This window comes from Triturus cristatus, chromosome 5_1 (assembly GCF_964204655.1).
Source record: "Triturus cristatus chromosome 5_1, aTriCri1.1, whole genome shotgun sequence".
Classification (NCBI taxonomy): domain Eukaryota; kingdom Metazoa; phylum Chordata; class Amphibia; order Caudata; family Salamandridae; genus Triturus; species Triturus cristatus.
The window spans coordinates 657439077-657463318 of NC_140587.1; the positions used below are offsets into that span (position 1 = coordinate 657439077).

Sequence of the window (24242 nt, forward strand, 5' to 3'; positions counted from 1 at the left end):
AATGGAAGGTCACTACTCCACTGCCCCTTTCTAAGAGGACAGTACAGTAAAACAATTGTGTCACCAGCCTTCGTCCACTGTCAGCCATGTAGATAATCCTTCAAAACGCTCCTGAATATGTGCATAATCTTCTAACGTCCTACATTTTACAGCTGCTCTACAGTAGCACCTGCTTGTAGTACCATGGACCTATCATACACTTAACACAAGACCAGTAGCACAAATACTGGGTCATTGGCCCTAGTGCAAGGAAAGTAATGAGTCATCTGGCTGCAGTTTGTTTCATGAAATATAGCAATAATCAGGGTTCAGTCATGGCCACCTCAGACCTCTGGGCCCTGGTACCGCTGCACCAATGGAAGAAACGCCCCTGCACAAGACCGATCATTAAATCCAAAATCCTATTTATAGCCACCATGTTACAGTCTCCCAATAGACATCATGAATACTCTCTAGCCAGTGCTTCCTTTTCTGAATTAGTTGAATTTACCACTGCTGGGAAATGCTGAAACCCAGCAGTGTTTTTTACATAATTATGGATTAGCATGTTCATGCTGGTTTCATGCTGGTAGTCACTTCACTGTGCACCTCAGTCAGTCTCTCTTGACTCTGGGTCCGGGTGACTCAGACAGTGCTGCTGTGAGGTCTGGTGACTGTTAGTGACATGCTAGTCAGTGGTGCCTTTTAAAGACACTTGACACAAACGCCTGTGGCTCTCACCGCCCCAACACGTGGAGGACAAGTGCTGTTTATCATACAGGGCCCACCTGGGCAGTGGCTAGTCTGCCTAGTGGTGGGGCTTTGTTGAGGCTGTGGGGGTGGGCTCGGAATTTGTAAAGCATTTTGCCATGTGCCATCCCTACACACTTACTTCCTCCGCAGAGCAGCCCTGAGGGGTCGCCCGTGCATGGACCGAAGAGACGCCACTCTGGTGGCGATCACAGAAATTAAAAATGAAAGTTGCTGCAAGCTACTTGAGGTGTCAAAAGGGGGAATAAATGCACTGTGTGGTAATAGTGGGGTGGTTTCTTTCAGGAAAAGAACAATAGGCAAGGTGCCACCACCTCCACCCCGCCCCCAGAATCAAGTAAGTACACTGCTGGGTCCCTCTTCCGATTGTGTATTTATTTTAACCACACGCTGACCGACCACTTTGTATGCTGGCTTAGGCAGCTGGGCTCGGCTTGATTAAAGCTGCGGCTGTACAGTGCGAACCATGTGTGTGGTTGTTCGTTTGTAACTTGTCCGTGTCGAATAAAGAGGCCACAGTGCCTATCTAGACACTGATAATAGGATCTTAGGCAGCCTAGGGAGCACATGCACACTGCCAGCCCAATTGTTGTTATATAGCTCCTTATTCAGCCGCATCCTCATGGAGTGGTCAGGGAAAACTCTAATGCATTACTAATGTATTTTAGTGCAGTGGTGCTGACACCATACTAAAATGTGTTAGTCTAAACCCTGATGCATGTTACTTGGCATGGCTGGTCATTTGGAAAAACCTGTATGTGCCAATGCTGTAATGTCACCTGCTTGTGCCACGTTCCATCTCTCATAACCACTCAGGCATCATTGATTGTGCCTCTTTATGGGTATATAAATGTCTTTATCATACTGTGTACTAAAATAAATATCAAGAGCAGTACTATTCATGCATGGAATCTTCTTTAGAACACATGTGAAAACCTATACCTTGTTCTTGATCGGGGTGTAACCTTTCAGGGGACCCCAATTTAGCCCAAGACCAATGGAAATCTGTGAGATGTGGAAGTTTCAGGGCCTTTCATCACCTTCTGCAGGAGGACCCCATCATTTTACCTTATGTCACTGTTTCTGATGTTGCTGATTGGAGGGTATGGAAAAGAAAGAGTGCTGCATTCCGAGTCCGCCCAATCAGGCCTGTTTTCATCTATCATTCTATACAGTTTTCCTGCCCTGCCAGTCAGAATCTAGAATCTTCCCCAGGGAACAATTACTTCATCATGGAACTTCTGCTGAAGAGCCTTGGGATTACAAAAGACAACACCGCAGTCAATTGATTCTAGGCATGCAAAGAATACACAGGTCATGCCGTTTCTGCAAATCTCATAAAGCCCAGCGGGGAGTGAGTTTGTTCCTTGGGGGAGCACAATCAGTGTATCTTCTCTTCTTGGAGCAATAAGAGCACTTCAGCCTATTGGAGCCATATCCGGCAGCAAGCACTTTCAATGTCAACATCACATACAATCTCAGAAATAAAAAAGATTCACCATGATTGACTTTTAACATGTTTGATTGTGCTGTGGTTATAGCCCGGTTCCTGTGGACTTCAGAATAGAATAAATAGATGTCATAGATAATAGAACCGTATATGAAATGAAACACATCTCATTTGTAAAGGTCAAGCACACTTTATTATACTTATATAGCTAAGGGCACTATGGCTAATAAAGTAAAGACAATATTTTGAGATTCAAATTATGTTACAGCTGGATTTTTACATTCTATATATATATTTTGTTGACATTCTGATTAGGAGTTAATATGGGGGTTAGGGATAGCGCTCCATTTTGAGGACGCATCAGCTATAAAAGATTTTATTAACTATTATAAACATTAAATATTATGATAACAAGGGTATGGGTAAGGGTAAGGAGGGTAAATACTTTTTGATTGCAGCCATACCCAACACGTTTCGGCCCCACAGGACTTCTTCAGGGCTCCTTCCTATCCCATCTTGTGATGTCAAGTGTTATTTTTGATCCCCCAATGGAATGAGTTATTAATCAAATGTGGCCCTCGAAATTGGCTGTCCCCCTATGACGCCTCGTGCAGTGTAAACTATGGTTACAACCAAAAAGTATTTTTAATAAGAAGATGAGCAATAAAGAAGCATTTAACAATGACCCATAGGACTCTTCTATTATGTTCAATCGAAATATGGATAATTGACTCATATTATATATAGAGTTGTACTGGCTTTGTGACTTGGTTGGAGTGCTGAGTAATTTTTTTAAATATTATATATATATATATATATATTTACAAATTGTGGTGTATGTTTTTTTTTGTCAATTCCGAACAAGGTAAACCAATTATAATGCTTGGCCCCCCTTTCAAACCAGGGGCATCCAGGTAAAGTAAGTAACCAGTAATGGCCCCACAAGATAACCTGATTCAGTGCATCACAGAGCGCACTAGGGAGGCAGCAAGACACATGATGAAATTATTGGTTCATATAATTCAAAAGACACAAAAAGTGCTTGTAAAAGCGCAGTTTGATAACAGCAAAGAAAAACAATGCAAAAGGGTTGCAATTTAAACATTAAACAACTTATCTATATAAGGACCTGGAGTTCAAGCGTCGTCTCCATTTTGGGGAGTAGAGACCCTGGATCCTGCCAGGGACAGCGTGAGTGTCTCCAGGGCAAGGTCAAACAAGGACGAGGCAAGTGCAGAACCCTGGCGTTCACCTTTGCTCAGCAATCTTTCCCCTCTTCAAACCTTTGCCCACCAACCTAAAAGTATTTCCTTCATCGATTAGACTTGCAATCAAATGCTGCCCCTGCACTGGCTACTTTGCATTCATGCACTGGGAGACTTTAAGCTACTGCTCAAGGGAAGTGCATGTTTCGCTTCTCAGTTAGATTCCTTTAACCACGAGATGGTCAGCAAGATCCGCCAGTCTTGTTTTCTGAATGGCATCCCATGGTGTATGGAAGAGGAAAGGCCTGGGCAGTCTATTGTGAATGCTATATTAATGTAAAGCGTTGGAACGAAGATGTTTTTAGGTTTTCCTGTGTAATATTGATGTACTTTTCTTCGAATTGAGGGTGTGGGCGTTGTTTCCTACTGCAGTCTCAAGGGTTTGCTGTCTGTGTGTACCGCAGAGGTATGTGCCAAAACTCTATTCGAGAGGTGATTTCTAAAGTTTTAAATTGAAGAAATATGATTGGGGCCACATGTATCATTATGACAAGTAGCGATTACCTAATTGCGATTTTCTCCGAATCACAATTAGGTAATCACTAATCCTAATTTATGAAACTGTTTTCAGTTTCACTAGCGATTATTAATGGGTCACAAATAGACCTACCTCATGCATATTAATGAGATAGGGCGCAATTTACGAGCCATTAGGAATCTACGCCATCACAGGGATGGTGGTCTGCAGAGGTCAGCAGACTACCATGTCTGTGATTGCTTTTAAATAAAGCAGTTTTTTTGTTTTTAAATGCATCCCGTTTTCCTTCAAGGAAAACGGGATGCATTTTAAAAGAAAAAATGAAAGTTTGCAGTTTCATTTTTTAAGAGTAGGCAGTAGTCTGTGGGACCACTGCCTGCTCTTAAAAATGCTTTTACAATCATTCACAAAGGGGAACGGGTCCCTTGAATGTTTTGCGACCGCAGTCACGGCACAAAGCATTCATGCATACCGTTAGGATTCGGTATTTGGAAGGGACGCCCTAAACACGCCCCTTCCAAATACCGAATTGCAAACCCATTTTGCGATTCTGTAACAGGTTACTGAATCGCAAATTAGGGTTTGCTTGCATCTAAAAAGCATTTTTTGCTCTCGCAAATGGGCTCATTCTGAGAATCAGCCCGTTTGCGAATGCAATAATGCTTGATGCATGTGCGTCATGGTCTCTGCTAACCACGAAGATGACTTGGAATGTCCTCTTGTGTCCCTAGACTGCTTTCTGTTGTAGATGACTGTTCTTCGCTCCCACACAGGAGAGATGGAGGAAGGGAACACAAACGAGGTGGCTAGCTTCTTATTCAGTTACAAAAATAAATATAAAATTATATTCATACTGCTTCTGATTTTTACCGTACACCCTTTTTGAAAAGCTGCTCTCAACATGAAATGAAATGACGGTCCTCGTTATATGATGTTCTTATCAGCAAGGACGCTGATTGACTGCACCACAGGATGTAGCTGCAATTTCTGTAGAAACATGCTGTAAAAAAGAGTTCAAATAACTCAAAAGACTATCATGAAACCATAGCGTGATACAAGGAAAGACAATTAAAAAAGGGTTTGCAATTTAAATATTACCTTTAATACATATCAAATCTCTATACAGTTTAGTTACAATTTTACTAGGTGACCGAATAAAACCCAATAATAAAGAAGCAGGAAAGGCAAGAATAGTGCATTGTGAAAATGTTCCCGTTTGGTCCATGCAGGGAAGGACCTGCATTGCTCTACCAAAGGATGAGGCACTTTGGAACTCCACCCCGTGTGAGCTGTGCTTGAGTAATCAAGCGCCTTGAATCATCAGGGTGCAAAAGAACCCTGACCACATACCATGGTCTCCATTAAAGTACCAGAGCATCAGAAGAGGTACTGTGGTCAGGAGTAAGGCATCCCTCCTTCATGAAGGGGACGTTGGCCAACACTCTCTGTTCTCCAGTGTGACCCAGGCTGGGCTCCTAGCTTGTATGAAAGGTTGGTGGTGGTCCTGAGGAAGTACTCAAACGACAAGATCCATCAGACCACGAACAACGCGATGGAGGGGCAACCTTCTTTCATCCGGTGCTGGCACTGCCAACAGTTACCTGCATCAGCATGGGAAGGTGCACTTGTGCAGACAGTGGCCATGTTGGCTGGGCAGGCAGACAGCACAATCCCTGCTCCATGAGCCGCACCGAGGTCCCTCCTCTTGGAATGACACTGCCCCCACCCACCACAGAACACCAGCAGGCATTGCCTTCTCCACCAGGGCTCACCAGACAGAAGATAATGTGCACTGTTTACAAAAAAGCTGTGAAATATACTGCCTGTTTCTTCTTTTGAAAAGCAATAAAACCGGTTTCCAAAAACCTCAGGCGGTCGAAGGGTCTGTGATGTCACAAATGCTACTACTATAATATCTGTGAATGGACAACCACTTAAACAGTCCAGGTTCTGGGGTAGATAAGAGGAAGGCCTATTATCCTAACTTAAGAGCATAAAGTGGTAAAGTAGCAACACACAGATGCCTTATTTTATCCTGAATGGTGGTCCCTGGATAATGGCTGTCAAAGATGGATGACCATCAGGAGACAATAAAGCAGAACAAGAACACAGTTTATTGATCTAGGCCCGTTTTGCAGAAGCAAGACTTGCTAATGCAGTCTGAGAACTCTGAAGATGTGTGTCTCAGGCAAGAACACAGGATAAAAGCAAGCTACAAACATGCAACAGCAGCAAGCTTAAAAGGATGAGATTGATTATTCAGCATATGAATGTTAATGTTTAGAGTTCTGGATTTCTATTTTAGTTTCAACCTCTAAACCTGTGTTCTTAATTACTATAGAACCACTAGAATCATCCCTAATAATAAATTGGTAGTCTCACTTTTAATGAGTACCAAAACATATCAAAGATCTCAAGAAGATCAATAACCAGTCATAAGGTCAAGTGTACAGAGATACGAGCTTGTGTGGTGCCAACACGTGGCAAACACTCCTCAACTTGTGAGTAAATGATCGTTACTGAATCCACCATAATGCATCTAACTGGTACTCTTACACCAAGCAGTCTGATCACCTTTGACAATGATGAGTTTGACCCACCTTCCTCTTCCCCACCTCCATCTACAAGCAGCTCATTCAGAGAGACCCTTTGAACCACCTCCAACTTCAAAGCCACATTCCAGTATAACTACTGGTGCCATACTTCAGCACAGGGTGAGATACGCTTGTAGGGATGTGGGACCGGAGAACCTAAAACTACATGGTGCACATTGCCGGAGGACTCTGTTGTGCACAGGGAGGGTTACTGCCATTGAAAGGGACTGCGTGAATAGTGGCTGGCCTGGGCTGACTACCTGCTGCCTGGTGGCACCTTGAAGTGGGCTCTCCAAGAGCTTGTTAAGCTTCCCTCTTGTTTTTTCGTAGGTCTCAGGGACAACAAAAATATCCTAAGAGGGACCCTCACCATCTATCTGAGACACCTGAAGTGCTGTGTTCTCTCAAGTGCCCTCATTGTCTGCTGGATTCCAACTGGTAGCGCGGCATGGGAGTGGACCTAAAATTGTGCCTGGAGACAGGATTGTCTGGTGCGGAGCGCTGAACTCGGGCCCGCATCTAAGACGTGTGGCCCCCGGATCATGGGGACCTTAGCACTCATAAGTATCTTGTTGGTGGACAGGGGATTCATGGGTTGCTGGATCCAGTGTGGCCCACATTGTCAATCGGGCCGCATCTCTCTCATGCGACATGCTGACTGCATGCTCACTGCGTGCGGTGTCTGAATCACAAGTTGCTACCCTCACTGTGTGTGTGACTGGAGCTGTGTGGTGCGGCCAAAATCAATGTGCACTAGACATTGTGCTTAATTTCCAAGAAGGTATGGATTTTGCAACTCTTCATTGTGTGTGACCTGAATGGCCTGGCATGTCCCGTATAATCGGACACCCAGCGTTGTGCCTGGATTGCCTGGGAGCGGCTCTGATCAACATGTACCTGTTGGGGAGCCTCCTCCTTCCGAGAGTCCCCCTACTTCAGTCCCCATTCATCTACTGTTCCCTTACTTGGCCTGCAGCGTGGTGGACCAACTGCCCTGGCTTCACCCGGCCTTTCCCCATAACACCATGTTGCTAGGTAGTATTGCCTGGCTCGGGCCTAGGTGGTGAGGGTGATTGACTAGGCTGGAGGAACACTTCTGAGAATGATCGGTAGTGGGGCAAGAGACTACGTGGTCCCCCGTGCTTCCCAGAACTTGGCCAGTGCTGGAAGACCCTTGGGGACCCATTTGGTGTGACCATCTATGTCCCTTGGCCCGTGCTTGCTCTGCATCCTGTAGGCGAACTTCTCAAGTGGCTGCCAAACCCCTTTTGCCAACTGCCTCCTAATTGACCTTGCCGTCTACCCCACACATGTTTCCTGCGACCCTGAATAAAAGTGATTTCAGTCATGTGCCCAGGGAGGTCTCCAATCCAGGGGTGTAGGACAGTTTGGTGGAGTTGGAGGACGGAGGGATGCTTAGGGCTACGGGGTCTGCGGTGTGTAACCAATTGACCTGCTGGGTATCAGTGGCACCTATTAGGGTGCTGAGTAGGTATGTGTGCGAGTTCTTCTGAACAGACTTGTCTGATATCCGTGGCACAGCGTAGCGGTGCAGAGTGAGTGTGTGTGTTAGAGTGACAACGGGAAACCACCCGTGATTCAAGACACTAGACGACGGTTTGCCTGACATGTTGATTTCTTGCCAGATTAGCCTTATGTTTGACATTGGTTTTTCCCGTGCGACCTCGACCCTTGGTGCTGCTAAAAAGTGTTATAATTTGTTGTATGTACATATTTCTGATATCGTTGTGACCCGAAGTACTCCCTATAACTGTGTGGTATTGAATTATAAGAATTGATAGGGTGGGCCTGGGGTGAATAATGTGTTACACCACATAAGATTGCCGGGGAGGGGAGGCTGTAGATTAGGATCTTTCCCAAGTGTGCATATTACTGATGTCATTTAAATACAGCTGGGCCTAGTACTGCTAGTAATCATTCCGAATGTGATTTATGCCCAGAAATACGTGATGTTCACGTTGTGTTAATTATTATGTGTGTCGGATACAAACTTTATTTACAAATATCACATGTGAAGTCTCTTTTGTGACACTCAAGGTGTTTATCATGAGGGAGTGCTGTGCCAATGCTTTACACATTGCCTCTGTGGTAAGCCTGTCTGCTCAGTGCCATGCTACCCAAAGGTGAGCGCAGCTTATACAGTGTGGGAATCACCCGCCCCTGACCGGAGTGGTAGGCTCTGCCTGGCTGGGGTACTGCCTCAACCGACCAGAAAGTGCCACTCCCAGCAGGCTTTGGCTCTTATATGTTGATTCCTCATAATACAGCATTTGATTGGGCAGAAATAAGCTTCAGCTAAGGAAAAGTGGTTGTATTACACTTTTTGCTTCGTTGGAAAAATTATCCTCATGACAGTTAGTCTGAATTGGTTATGGTGGCAAGCTAATGATGTCATTTGTCTGTTCTTGTATTATGAAAAGAGACACCAAAGGCAGTAGGCCAGACTTATTTATTGTGAAAAACATATGTTAAAGACAACAGGTCAGTAAGGTTGGATTGCTATTACACCATGGCAAAACCCTTACACAGGTTTTTTGTTTCATAAAATCTCAGATTAATGTAGTAGTCAAGAATTGTGGTGCTGGTTACCACCTCTGACAGACATTGGGATACAAGACTTGCCCACGTAAGAAGGCTTGTAGATTGTTTTGATAACTGACATTTTTTTACATACTTATAACCTTACAACTGTACGCAAACGGCTGCTTTTGGGGAATCCCTATGTTCAATACAGTTGGCCTATGATGGTTATGGTGGCAAACCAGTGATTAATCATGTAGGTTTCATTGATTCATTGAAAAGAAAATGCGTTAGATGCCATGGGTATCATCTGTTTATTAAAAGACATTGTAAGAAAGACAAGTGGGCTGATGTATTTATAAAGCAAGCACATTCTAAGCCAATAGTTATGCAAGGTTGTTTGATTTTACACTGTGGCACACCCTATAGACAGTTATTGTGTTGCACAGAACCTCGCAGATTACTGTAATAGGCAAGAATTTTAGTCCTGGCAACCCTCTCTGACAAACCTTTAGGGTAAAAGATTTGCACAGTGAAAATCCCTGTTCAGTCCAATTAGGACGAGGTGCATATTGTTTTGTCAATGTTATTTGGATATAGTTATACTTTTATGACTATATACCCATAGTTGTCTTGTGGGGAAGCTTATGCACAATACAATATAGTTGGCCTGAGTTGTTTTAGGGGATACGTCAATGGTAAAGGCTTTAGGTCTGAAAGGTTTAGTGGGAAAAGCTGTGAGATGCATGACTGCATTGGGTATTATGTGGAACTACAACAAAGGCAATAGGGCTGACTTCCAGTAAAAACATATGTTAAAGGCCACAGACCTTTAAGGGTGGCGTGTTATTATGTTGATAAACCCTGTAGACATGTTTTTTGATGCACTGAATCACAAGATTTCCATAACAAGCAAGGGATTTGGTGCTGGATATCCCCTTCGACAAACCAGATGGGTACAAGATTTTAATTGTGGCAATCATTGTTAGGCCCCCTTTGGAGGGCTTGTATATTGTTTTTGTCAACTGTAATTTTAAACATATTTGGAATATTATCACTGTTGCAGTAGGCCCAACTTATTTTTTTGTTAAAAGCATTTGTTAAAGTCTATAGTCCCTAGATGGTCAATTGATATTACATGTGTTAAAGCCTGTAGACAGGTATTTTGTCACATGGAATCCTAGAAGGTTTGTGTAGTGTGCAAACTTTCCCTCTTTGATTAATACAGAGAGACAGAAGATTTTCACTGCAATAATCCTTGTTTGGCCCTTTCAGACGATATTTTATATTTCTTTGCAAACTATCTTTTTATACATATTTGTATTTTTCCTGTGGTATGACTGATGATTCTGAGGGCAAGCTTAGGATCAATACAGCAGGACTGAGTTTTTCCCTGGTGGCAAGTCAATGATAAGGGCTATACACCTGATTGCATAATCGGGGCAAATTAAGTCAGATGCCATAGATCTGATGTGTTCATTTTGAAAAACTATGACAAAAACAGTACAGTCGAGTTAATTTTAGTGAGAAACATAACTTTGAGGATGGATTATTAATACACTCTGTTAAAGCCTATAGCCAGGTATTTTCTTGAATGGAATCTCTCAAATTAGTGTTTTAGGCAAGGGTTTTCATGGTGGGTTCGCCTTCTCCGACAAACCCTGGAAGTAGATTTGTACTGTGATATTTCTTGTTAGACCTGCTTATAAACATTCATATATTTTTTTGCAAACTGTATTAATTTTGAAATGTTTGTGATTTTATGACTGTAGGCCTGATGATTGCCTTGAAGGAAAGATTATGCTTTCAGCAATGTGGAGGCTCCTGGCTAGACCCTTAGGGCAATGCCGAGAACACACCGTTTCAAAACCTTTGTGTGGTGGAGTTGCCAAGAAGGCCCTCTCTTGGTGTCACTTTTCAGACAGAGTGGATCAAGGAACTCCAACATTCTGTCAATGCCTCTCCTGCCCCAAGTTTTGTAGGAGATCAGAAATATCCAGACACAAGTCATCCTAGTGGCTCTGGATTGGGCAAGGAGAGTGTGGTACCTGGAACTTCTGAGCATGAGCATCAGTCCTCCAACCAGGCTACTGCTTTCGGAGGCTTACTTGTTGCAGCAGCAGAGCAGGGTCCTGCACCCGAACTTGCACAACTTGCCCTTCCATTCATGCAGAAACAGCAATTGAACAGCGGCAGTCGACTACCTCCAAAACTTGTGAATGTCATCCTCGCTGCCAGGTGTTGGAAATTGGATTATTGGTTGAGGGGGGGAAACACCCTGCAAAATCAAAAACCACAATTTCTGTCAGGGTGAAGTTGCAAGCAAATTCTAAATTAACCTGTGCTTAACACTGTGGTTTCTTGGCACAGAGTAGCCAGGCTTAACTTTGAGGCAATGTGTTAAGTATTTATGCAGCACTTCAAACAGTAATAAAGCGAAAACACAACACGAAAAATCCCACACCAATTTAGAAAACTAGAGTCAAATTTAGGTTCAGACTCTGAAGACTGTGTGTTTAGTCACATTTATTTTGTCTCATCATGTGAGTGAACTCCACGCACTTTATACCTCTTATTTCTACAGATAAAGTGGTGTTGTGGACCAGGGTGTCCTTTTTGCCAAACGTTTTGACTGCTTTTCACATTGGGCAATCCAGCACTCTTCCAACTTTTTGCTCTTTCTCATCCCTTGAAAGAAAAACGTATATATGAGATTCTCACTACCAAGACATGTAAAATCGGCTGGACCCTAAAAGAGCTTTGAGCTTTTACATTGATCGCACCAAAGACCATCAGGTGGATGATTAGCTTTTTGTGGGTTGTCTCTGAGGAAAAGAAAGCCAAAACATTGAGAAAAGGACTTTGTCAGGGTGGATGGTCCTCTGCTGTCAGACCTGCTAAGCACTGGCAAAGAAGCAGCCTCTAGGAGGTTTGAGGGCACATTCTACCAGGGTCAAGGCTGCTACCACTGCGCTGGTGCACGAGTGCCTATCAGACGCAATGTGGGTGTCAGTACATGTGTTTATGAAGCAGTGCTGCCCTGAAAGCCAGGTCCGACAGGAAAGGAATTTTGCCTATTTATTCCTGCAAGACTTTTTTGGTCTGAGCCATTCAACAGATCCACCACTTTGGGAGGTAGGTCTGTGGTATTTATCCCCTACAGGTGATGAATCTTCAGTTAGAAGTATCCATCAGAAGAATGAGCTACTTACCAGTGTTTAATATAAATATAATTAATTAAGGACTGCACTTATAAAGCACACACCATGGGTGGATCTCTTCATGTGTTGATATAAGGACCTTACTGCCTAAATATGTGCTATTTTTGATAAAACGATAGGGAATGAAGGAGAACATATTTTACTTGTTTGATTTTTATACATGTAAGGTCATACAAATTAAACAATATTGTTCATACTGTATATAATATTACTAGGCCTGGGCTAAATTTCCGTTCCGCTCGCGGAAATTGCGATAATTTGACATTTTCGCTTTCCGCGGAGAGCGCGAAAATGTCAAAATTTCCGCATTCCGCAGCTTAGCGATAATTTGGTTCTTGCTCGCGTTGTAAAATAATACATTCTCGCGCGTGCGCGATCGCCTTACCTGAATCCCCGCGTTCGTCGACAAGTTTTCCCGATCCGGTCGCGTTCTCCACGAGATGTTGGATTGTTGGTAGCCATTTGCGCTGTCTCGCGACAGTTCGCGCCCCCAGTAACGTCATGCGTCGCGCGATCACGTCTTTCTTCTCGCGATCATGCACCGTGAGAAGAGTGAAAACAAGATGGCCGCGCCCGCAAGCAACCACATGGGTAAGTTGGCGAGCCGCGAACACGCAGAAAATACTGCGAACGGGCGGGAAAAAAACTTCCGCATCTTCGCGATATTTCCGCGTGTTTGCGGAGATTTTAAACATTCTCGCGATAATTTGCGAAAGACACTTTCGCAAATTCCGCCCACCCCTAAATATTACTGTCTACTGCTACTGATAGTGAACAGCACTAGGATACCTTTGTGCTTTACAAATGTTGGTATTTTTACTATTTTAAATGTTATAGATTGTTTTATGTACATCCGTTGTGCGTGAGGGGTTGGCAGTGCAGCCCAAGTTCCAAAATCCAAAATCCACCTCTGGTGTTAGTGTTAGATTGCGTGTAACTAACAATCAGTTCATTGGCATCATACCCGCCTCAGGCTGCACCATCTTCACCTACGATGGCCCAGAATTATTTGGTAGATTAAAACAACCAATGCCATATTGTTACAGGAAGTGCAATGTATACGTTTGATATATATGTGCACAATATCACCGACAGTAGCTTGCAGTTTTAGCGGTTCCGTGCCTGCTGAAGCTCCCATGTGGTCTCTGTGGAGGTCCAGATGCTCTTTCCTGAGCTCAGCATTTGAAAGGAATAAGCAGCGCTTTCTCCAAACCGCTGCAGCCCCGAGGGGAACAGCCCCATCTCTAGTGGCCTGCGAGCTCCCTGTGTGCAGCAGCGGCATTCACTGCGAGGCTGTGTGCGGCGTCTGCAGAGCAGTGTGCTTAACCCGAACAGGGGGTTCTGTCATTTGTGCTCAGTCCCCGTGAATGAATGAAAGAGGCAATGCAATCAAAAGAAGACACGCTTCTATTTGTCTCTAAGGGAGCAAGTGAGAATATTACAACAAAGAAGGTGCTGGAGAGTCAGTCAGTCAGTTATTCCTATTTTGGCCAAAAATGGGAATTTCTGACCAAAACGATATTCCTCTGTAAATGCTGGGAGCTGGTTTACCCATCCCCAGCAATGGTAATTACGGGTGCAGTATTAATGTCTGTGAATGTGGGGATCTCATAATTAGGCCCTACATAGTGCGAGACAACGGGACAAACTCGTACTTGGTGGTCCCAAAGTGAAGCCACTATCTTTGTTGTCCTCTGTGGGCCTTCCTGCTGCGCTACCCTACGGCAAAAGAAAAGGGCAGGAATGAACCGTATCTATCAGGGTAAACAACGTTTACCACAAATCTTTTTCCCCGCAGGGAATCACAACGCGTTCGTTACCACGACCGCGTTTTGATTCCGCATACCATTACTCCGCAAATCGGAACAACATCTTGCGGGGGGGGGGGGTGTTGGATTTAAAATCCAACACCTTCACTATTGTCCGCACAGACTGGAGTTGGAATAGTAAATTATACTATTCCAACATCCAGCGCCACCCCCTCCGCAAGTCGTTGTTCCGACTTGCGGAGCAATGGTATGCAGAAATCACAAAGAATGCGGGATAATAACACACATTCATCTATCAGATATGGCGCATTCCTGTCCTTTTTCCCTGTGCCAGTGCACAATGGGCTGCCGTGCACCAACACAGCCACCTTTGCACCATGGTGCAAGGGTGCCTGCGTTGCGGGGATGATTATTTTTGTGCAAGAAGGGAAACCTTCCTGCCAAAAATAACTACAAGAGGCTCTTTCCCATTTCTATGTGTGCTGCAAAATGCAGCACTCACAGAAAAAGGAGGAGAACTAAAGCTATTTCTCCTCGTTGTGTCTGCCTTACGCCTCCCCTGGGGAGGCGTACATTTTTGGCGCTGCTTCAGATTTAGGATTTCTCTTAAATCTGGAGCAAAAGCTGAGGTAGTGTCAAAAAGCCATGGATGTTGTTGGCGTTCACCCATTGCACACCTCTTTAACACAGAAAACTGCGTTAAAGGGAACAATGTTTATAAGACAGCATTAGGCCAAAGAAAGTGTCTTAGTGCTGCCTCGTAAATATGAGGAGGCTCCTGTGCCATGGAACGTCACAAAAAGTGACCTATACACCACGACAAAAGGAGGTGGAAAAAAGGGGAAAAAATCATTTAAATAAAATACCCTCACCTACTCTAATAGAGGCATGCCTCACATCGGGTTTTTACCGAATTGTTACGCCCCCCCCCCAGTTAAAAATATAGAAGGAGCTCCGTGGAACATGGTTGAGCTCACCCTGACTTTTAGGGGTCAGACTTATTTGGATGTAAGGCATGCCACGTTTAGAGTGGGTGAGGGTTATTTATAAAAATATTTTTTTCCCTTTTTCCCACCTCCATTTGAAGTGGAGTATAGGTGTGGCACGTAACAACCCCCTTCTTAAAAGTGTCTCTTCTAACAGAGGGGTACCTTGATGTTGATTGGGTAGTTTTCCAGGGAGGACATGTCCCTTTACCCTCAACAAAGGATCTTCCCACCCTTTCAGGTTAGGCAGGTCTCCCAACCTCCCTTACCGTAGTTTTGGGAATAACTTACGCTATACACATCGTATCAGAATTTACCTCATCGTTTTGAAAAAGCATATATCAGAAAAACCAATGATGGCTGGCTATGGAAGCTCAGTAATTTTCCCTGCTTGTCTTTTGCAGCCTCACAGTAAGGAATCAAGAAGAGGAGCGCGCGCGGAGGACGTCGCGTGAAGCTAGAGGCGAGGGCATTCCAGAATTTGAAGAAAGGTATGCAGGTCTATTGATGTAGTCATCTGAAGAGTATGAAATTAAACTGCCAACTTTGGACACCCTATCACAGACGCCTTTTAGGGACATGGGGCGGGGGGTGCCCCAGCATGTGGCAAAGACACAGGATGAGACATATATGTCAGACATATTCCGAGTTCACTATTTCATCAGAAACTAATGCAAAAAGCCCATCACAGAAATACCATGATCAAATTTCCAAAGATCAGACTAGTCTCGCATCCATGTTTTGTAACGGTGGCAATTACAAGAGAGGCATTGAAATAGTATGTATTGCTGCAAATAGATGTCCCCAGTCCTTGTAAGGTGGCAATGTGGTATGGGGCATTCAGGGAGTACTTGAGGTGCCTCAGTACATGACTATCTCCACTTCACTCAATGATAAGAAAGCAAAAATAGACCCCAAATTCCTTCACGTACTTGCCCGTGACGCAATATTGGGTAACCTGGATATAAAGAACTTGATATCCTCAAAATTATCAATGATTGCAGCTGAAAAACATTGCACCAAGTTATCGCAGAGAGATGATATGGCCTAATATTCAAGATGCAGCCCTTCAGAGAGAGAAATGATTTGGCAATAGCAAAATCCAATATCTCACAAATAAAAGAAATACCCATTTTTCCATTCTCCCTATCAAAATATTTCACAGAAAGGAAAAGATGAACAGGGTTAATCATATCTGAAAATACAAATTAAGGAAAATATGCTACTGGGAATCCCAAGGCCCTCACTCACATAATTGGGAATTCCCACACTTGAACTCAAGTGAGTTTTTAGTTGGCTGCTACCACATTTTGTGGGAACAAGGGTTTTTTGTTAATATCTAGGGAAAGAAGAGTCTTCCTGTGCCAAAGGAAAAAGCGAAAAGTTAAAACAGTGTTCATTGCTCCTATTCCTTTAGGCATGAGATATTAATATACTTATGGATACAACAGTCATTTTGAATTTTATTTAAGTGAATAAGGACCTTGCTCATGCTATTTTTCTGATAATAGTGTCTTGAGTGGTAATAACAAGGACAGCCCTGATGAAGTCAGGTGGAAAGTAAGCATCCAGCAACGAAACATGTTGACTAGTGCTATTAAGAAGTTCTGCATCAAGGATAAGATGGTTGTGGTTTGAGAAAAAAAGTATACAGAAGATTGTTCATCACAGAATAAATATATCAACAGCTTTGCTTGATTACAGCAAAACAATTGAGTGAAATCATCGAAGAGCAGGTCCTGCCATCAAAACATAAATACAAAAAGAAAACATTTAGTGTCACTGGATCCAAAGATACATAGTGGAGGCTCTGGATCCAGTGACTCCAAGAAACGTAAGCAAACATGGTTCCTACTGTGTTGAATCCAATGCGCTCATTTGTAAACTGCAAATTAAAAAAATAGGATGCCCAGAGGGGTTAGGGAAATTAGGTTCAGGGCATGAATACTATGTCCTGTGCCCAGAGTTTGCTGCCCGTAACCAAATGCTGTACACAGCGGATTCAGAGGACACAAAGGATTGGTGCAAGAAGTGACCAAATTTCACTTCCAGTACCCAGATCCTGCTGAGCGTGCACTTCAGTGAAAGGTTTTGTACAGCGGGTTGTGGGGGCTTTGGGGATGAGGGCATGACATGACTGAAGGGTGTCATTTATGATACTGTATCCATAACATCCTTTCAAAAATTGCGTTTTATAGGAATACATTTTCTTTAGTAACAAATATTGGGTCAGAATTACAAAGGATTTTAATGATCACAAATGCCCCAATTCGGAGTTTGCCGCCATTAAAATGCTTTTTCGTATGTACTAATCCAATTTTAGGAGTTGAAAAAGTTTTTCATTCTCCTAAAATGTGGTTCATAATGGATACCGATTCGGTATCTGCAGTGGCGTAACATAGGCATAGTAATGCAGTTGCAAAAGGGAAGGGGTTCCCCCTAGTAACTGTAAAAGAAATGTTTCTTGAATGGTAGACAGTGGTACAGGGGTCCACTGCCAACTCTTAAACAAACCAAAAAAAGGAAGACTTTTCCTGTTTCCTTTAACAAAAATGGGGTGCATTAAAAAAAGTTTGCTTTATTAAACCACAGACATGGTGGTCTACTGACCCCAGCAGGAAACCATCCCTGTGATTCTCTCAATTTGTTGCGAGCCACATTTTGCAACCTGCTTTATTAACATTCATGAGGTAAGTTAGATTCCTTCTCACTACCATTCAGATTTTTAAGAACTAGCCTATTAGTATATTCTTAAAAATCTTTACTGTCAAAAAAATACTGGTGGAAGTTTACAACAAGTATTTTGCAACCCGATATTCGAACATCTGGCCCATCATTTTCTCTCCTGAGTAAAGAATGTTGAAGGACAGTGAAGAAAATTCAGAAACCCTGTCCAAGATTTGCCCAGGATTTGCCCAGGACCAGGGAGCGATATGTACCCCACCGTCGCCCTACCCAAACTTGTCCAATGTCTGGCAAGGCACACGTTAAAGTCCACCTCTTAGTCTTTAACCAAGGATCAGTGAGAAATTATCCCCCCCCCCCTTCCCATTAACTGCCCCCCCAAGGTCAGGCCTGACAACACAAGTCTTAGGATCCTTCTCCCAGTATTTACCAGGGTGCCCCCCCCGCCCCCCAGCAAGCATCAGAAGGCTTTACTATGCCAAAAGGTATCCAGTGGATGCAGAACTTATCACAGTGGAAAATTGCCAGGTGTGATAAACATTGTACCACTTATAATTGTGATACCTATGAAACGGGTGTTTATACAAGGATCATTATTTTACCAGTCACTCATAATCAAGGCCATCGTAGAAAGAATACTAGGCCAATTGGCTTTTGGAATATGTGAATTGGAGTTTAGCTACAACTATCATTAATGCCTGCACTGGTCCCCCATTAGCAGTAAGGATGGTGGAAAGATGTATCTGCCTTTGCAAGTAGCAACGATCACCATAGGCTGTCTACTATGTCCTTTGTAAAGAGGACACTGGGTAGGTTAGGCCGGTGAAAGAGCACCATGGCAGCTGACTCCTGTCCCAGTATTCTGTTACTGTGGGAAGAAGAACACTGCATAGGCTTTTTGTCATCTGTTGTGTATTAAGCATAATAACAGCGTGTGCTTTAAACATCTATGCCCACACCCACCCACAAATCACAAAACCAGCCTAAGAGCTCCACGGGGCTTGGTCTGTAATATACAGCAAAGATTGAGCATGCCTCCCAAGGGACAGCTGACATCTGTTAGAGTCTCTAGAAACTGGAACATGGTTGCCACTTTACTTGTGTGAAGCAAAGAGGGCTGGCAAACCAACCATTAAGATTTGCGACCATGTTGCAGATTATGATCACAAGTGGCCATTGTTTTATTTCCCACTGTGCCTGGGGTCAGTTAAAAACAAATGCACAGTATTTTAACTTCCCCCTACACTTACAGTGAGTTAAAAAATAGTTTAGAAATATTTTAACTTACACTCACTAAAGGAGAGTTAAAGAAATTACATATATTGTTTATCTATCAGCACAAAGACTGGAATAAAACTGGTGAAACCAAAATGTAAAAAATATTAAATACATAGGGAGAATGCAGGCATGGGTATGGTTTATTGTCCGTACTGCTGGACACCTTGACTGTCTCTCATTTCCCACTGGAAAGGGAAAAAGTGTATGCAGAAACTGTGAAATGGGTCCTTAGGCACTGAAAGCTTGCTGAGCTGCTGCCGTATTTCAGATGGCCACGTGCCAACATTTATGTTTTTTCAAAATCAAACTCCCACTGTGGAAGTTTGTCTTTTAACAACAAAAAACGAATGATGCAGACACCCTGGGAGTATTTCCTAGTGTGTGGGGATCATTTGGAAAAAAAAAGGTTCTGGTTGGGACTGCCAGGTTTTACCTGGCAATCCATTGCTAAAAAATGTACATCAGACCATCTGCTCTAAACAGGATGGACAGTCTGATGACACTACAGCGACATCCCCAACTCCATCGAACTCTCTGTGTAGGATTTCCAATAGCAAACCGAACAGTGGCGTCACCATCAGAAATATGATGGCCCAACCAACTCCTAATTGCGTGAGCAGACTGTCAGTTTGGGGACAGGGTACGCCAAATCATTTGTAACCGACTATAGAGTATCCTGTCCGCCAAACTCTAAATCAGGGTGTAAGTCCCCAGTGTCCTGGTTAATAGGGACCATTGGTAATCTGACTTTTCTATTGCCTTGTTGTCCCTGCAACTGCAAGGATTAGGGAAAAGTCAGAGAGTGAACCAGACTTTCTGCTATCTGAAGGACCTCCACTAGGCTACTGAAAATGCATCCGTACGAAATTGGTGAGTGCAGACCCAGAGGCTCTACTTGAAGTCTGAGCCACAATGAGTAATTTCAGTGATTTGACCTACAGGTAGGCATTTAAAATGTTTCTAGTTCTAGTGCATTCAAAGAGCCGTATCATACAAAATCATTCTTAAAGCCCCAATGGAAAGTAACTTTTGTTACCACTTCCATCCACTATTGATTATTCTTGCTCTTTAACTACCTCTTTAGTCACCTCTTGAAGTGTAAGCTTTGGGCACGGTAAAACTGTGAAAGAGACAGTTAAGGGTAAATTGTAGAGCAATCGGCTAAATAAGACCTGTCTTGAAGTAAACTGGCTGATATTTTTTAGCTCTAGGAGACACCACATGTAGGGGCAACCGACTTAGAGAAAGCAAAACAGTGAAGAAAGTGAAGTAGAATGGTCCTCCAGTCCCAAAGCTGGCGAAAGAAAACACAGCTCTGGGATGCCAGTTTTAGAATATAAATTGACTGCTGATGAACCAATTATTACATAGGACATTGGTGTCAACATTAGAATGTTATAACAAATTAGTGACTGAATCTTTTTTCAAAGGGGGTTTAAACATGGTCAATAAAGGGGTCCGTGTGCATTGCCTCTAATTATATCCAAATGTATTAGAGGAATGGCATAAATCTCATTTATGACTAGTTTAAGAAATAGGAACACAGTTTACGATGATAAATATATATTTTTGGACTGTTTTAACAAATCGCTAGCACTCTGGTTCAGTTGAGCTGATTTTGTTAAAGATTTGCAAACCCTTGACAAATAGGTCCTCAGGACATTTGCAGAGGGCAACGATTTCTGGATACTGTTACATCTCAATGTAAAAGGTCAGATTAAAGATTACTAAATTGAGATGTGAATTAGCTTTAGATTATGGTTTAAAAAATAACTGCAACATTTTCTATCTAAGCTGTTGATGTTATATCTCTTAGAAGCAGCTGTTTTGTCATCTAATCGGAGCAATCCCCAAATCCCTCTGGAATGTTGTGTACATATGCTTAGCATGAAACATTTAGGAAAAGCTTTACTGGCCACTTACACAGATGAAGAAGTCATCTGAGGCTTCAAGACCAACCAATTAATACAGAGATAATCCCCATTTAGAAACATAACGAAGGATGATCTAATTGACTGTAATATTGGATTGCATGCAAATCTGCCTTGATACAGCCCTTCGGGACAAGGGCAGTGGATGCCCGGCAAAAAGCTTTTCAAAGCACCCTAAAGACCTTTAAGCACAGCAACGATACATAGAAACACCACCTGCTGCATTGTCATGTATGGAGTTACGTATCTAAATACGCATAGTTTGGGATCAATTCTTTTGATACTGTGAGTGTCTTTTTCTTACTCAATGAAGAATTGAACATCTTTATGAAAATCCATTTTGTTTATCATAAACAATGTGCCAGAATCTTGACAATGCAAGTATTGCCAGTCCTTTACTGTTTTGTTTTGTTCATAGCAGAGAATTTATTGTGATTGAGGCAATCAATATGTCTTGTCTGCTTTGCCTGACCACGAGAATCATCAAGGGATCAGCAGAACAGACAGAACAATGCTTAGAGCAGACGCTAGGTCTGCACAGTCTTGTGTGGGTAACTGTAATGTCATATTGGCCAGGGCAATCATTATGCGTCCATGATGACACATGGAATAGCTGATGCCCATGCTCGCTCTGAGCGAGAACTAGGCACATTGACCCAAGAAGGAGAGCAGAGCAAACATGCTCAGAGCTGCTCCTCTACTACATTTACAATTGACTCCCTTGGCCTCTGCTCAGGGTTGTAAAGAGTTAAATAAAGTCCCACGTCTGAGCACAACACTGTTCAGGTGTCAGTGTTCCGGTGACTGCATCAACCAACACATGCATCCGAAAGTGGACCTGCAGTAAGGGGCTGTATCTGGGGGATTGCCTGATTCTGGCAGCATGTTTAACTCCAACAATTTGGAAGGTCTTTTGGACCACAAAGTGGAACCTGCTTTGCCAGTTGGCTGTCTTGAGAAGCCAGTAGTAAGGGCTTGTGGAGTAGTTGCTCCTCACATATTTGTCAACACAGTGGCAGTGTATCCCCTCCCAACACTTTGACAACAGTGAATCCAGGTATTTGCGAGGCGGACAAACTTGATACAGTGCTTAAACATCTACATTGTAGTGCTAAGTGTGCACGATGAAGAATGTAAATAAGGATATCTGCTGCATTGTGCTGGCCCTGGCACGCAAGACTAGCTTTTGAAATTTCTGACGCTGATGCAGTCCTCAAAGACAGCACTGTGCAATACTTTCTGCTCAATCAAAAATAGATTATGAGCATCATATGTTACACCCCATGAACCTGGAGAATCCATTAATGTGTGAAGTGAGAAGGAAAATCTTAAATTCCATATCACTTCAGGATGCAAGTCTTCCCTGTTCCAGAACAACCTATTGCAGAACCTCAGAAACTTCCATGCGGTTCAGACTGCAGTGTTGTGTGAGAAGAGAACTGCTCAGTGCCATGAAACGTGAAGAATATGTGTGATTGCTGTTCTACATATGCCCCTCTGCTAGTATCTGTCACTGCCCACAGCATATCAGCGACTGCAACGCCTGCAGGAAGAAGTGTCACTTTAGGAAGGTAAGCAGATACAAGGACTCTCATGGTGCTCGCCCTTCCCAGGCTGTTTTCTCAAAGCGCTCATCTGCATTCAGTGATCACATGTGCAGATGACCTCATTGTCATGTGACGTCACTGGTAAAGTCAGGTCCCCAAGTGATTTTTCTGCATAGTTGGCATATACTACTGTGAGAAATTGTAAGATTTTTTTAAATTTGCAAAAGCATAATGGCTGAAGAAGAAGATTTATCAGACCTTGCGTTGGACATCAACCTCTGAGGCATAAAGATCCTATTTCTGGTGAACAACGGGGCCTGCATAGCTGAAGTCTTCATAAGGCTGTTGCAAATACCACAGAGAACAAGATGGTTGCAAGGGGAAGTGTTAGACTTGGCATTATTGGCGTGGTTTCCCCAGACTTTTTGCCTCTACCCCCTGTATTTTTGATGCTCTGCTGGATTTCGTTTTTGCTGGCATAAATGCTTTGGGCACTTTGCCACTGCTGATCAGTGTCAAAGCTCAAGTGCTCCCTGTGTAAATTGTTGTTTAAATTGGTTATCCTGGATTAGCATATTTGATTTACTGGTAAGTCCCTGTAAAGTGCACTGAAGTGTGCCAGGGCCTGTAAATCAAATGCTACTAGTGGGCCTGCTGAACTCATTGTGCCACCCATATGAGAGGCCCTGAAAAGGTATGTCAGACTTGCCACTGCAGTGACTGTGTGCAGTTGTTAACTGCCATGTCGACTTGGCAAGTGCACCCACTTGCCAGGCCTTAGCCTTCCCTTTTCTTAAATGTAAGGCGCCCCTATGGTAGGCCCAAGGTACCCCCATGGGCAGGGTGCAGTGTATGTAAAAGGTAGGACATGTATTGGTGTGTAACATGTCCTGATAGTGAAATAGTGCCAATTTCGCTTTTCACTATTGAAAGGCTACTTGTCTCATAGGATAGAATGGGAAATGCTTTGTAACATCTTACGAGTATAACTTCCAATTGGGACAAGATAGAGAAATAAAGTTTAGGCTCTCTGAACTCAGAAATTAATAACACATCTTTTAGTAAAGATGGTTTTTAAATTGTGTGTTTGAAAATGCCACTTGAGAAAGTAGGCATTTTCTTGTTTAACCATTCTGTGTGCCTCTGCCTGTTTGTGTATTGACTGTCTGGTTTTGGAATGACAGGGTCTGGGTATGTCTTTTCCTGGATGACTCAGAGCTGAGCTGAATGGGGCTTGGCTGCATTTAGAGTACTGAGAGGAGATTTCCTTGCACCTGAAGAGGGCCTGTCTCCCTTGTGCAATGCTGTCTTCACCCCCTGTGGTCATACTGCACCAGTGGGGACAGAACTGGTTTGGACTGGGCTCAGAGACCCTTGCACAAAGAGAACAAAGACCTTTTGGGGTATAAGTCTTTGACCAAAAACTCCAGAACTTTAGATTACTTCTGGGCTAAATAGGAACTTTTGCCATGGAGAAGGGTAAAGAGCTATAAGGAGGAGTAATGCCCCTTTGCTGCTTGCTGCATGGGGTTGGCCTGCAGTTGCTGTTTCTGCCAAGGAGAGGACGCAGACTGGGACTTTGCTTTGTACCTGCTTGAAGAAGATCTCCAAGGGCATGTGTGTGCTGGCCTCCTGTTCTGAAGTCTCAGGGACACAAAGACTTCACCCCCAGCTCCGCTGAACTCTGCTGCTGAGATTTTTGACCTGCGAGGAGGTGCCTGTTCCAGTTCTGGGACTCTGGAGGTTG

At 43.3% G+C, this 24242-nt stretch overlaps 1 protein-coding gene across 5 annotated transcripts in view; it reads left to right on the forward strand.

The window, feature by feature from the left end:
• The window catches only part of LOC146831343 (regulator of G protein signaling 20-like), a 434196-nt gene that overhangs the window by 364407 nt on the left and 45547 nt on the right, over positions 1-24242 (forward strand). For all 5 annotated transcript variants that reach the window (XM_085605619.1, XM_085605620.1, XM_085605623.1 and 2 more), the window contains exon 3: positions 15459-15545. In XM_085605619.1, coding sequence (XP_085461745.1) covers positions 15459-15545 — 87 coding nt within the window. The remainder of the gene's footprint in view (positions 1-15458; positions 15546-24242) is intronic.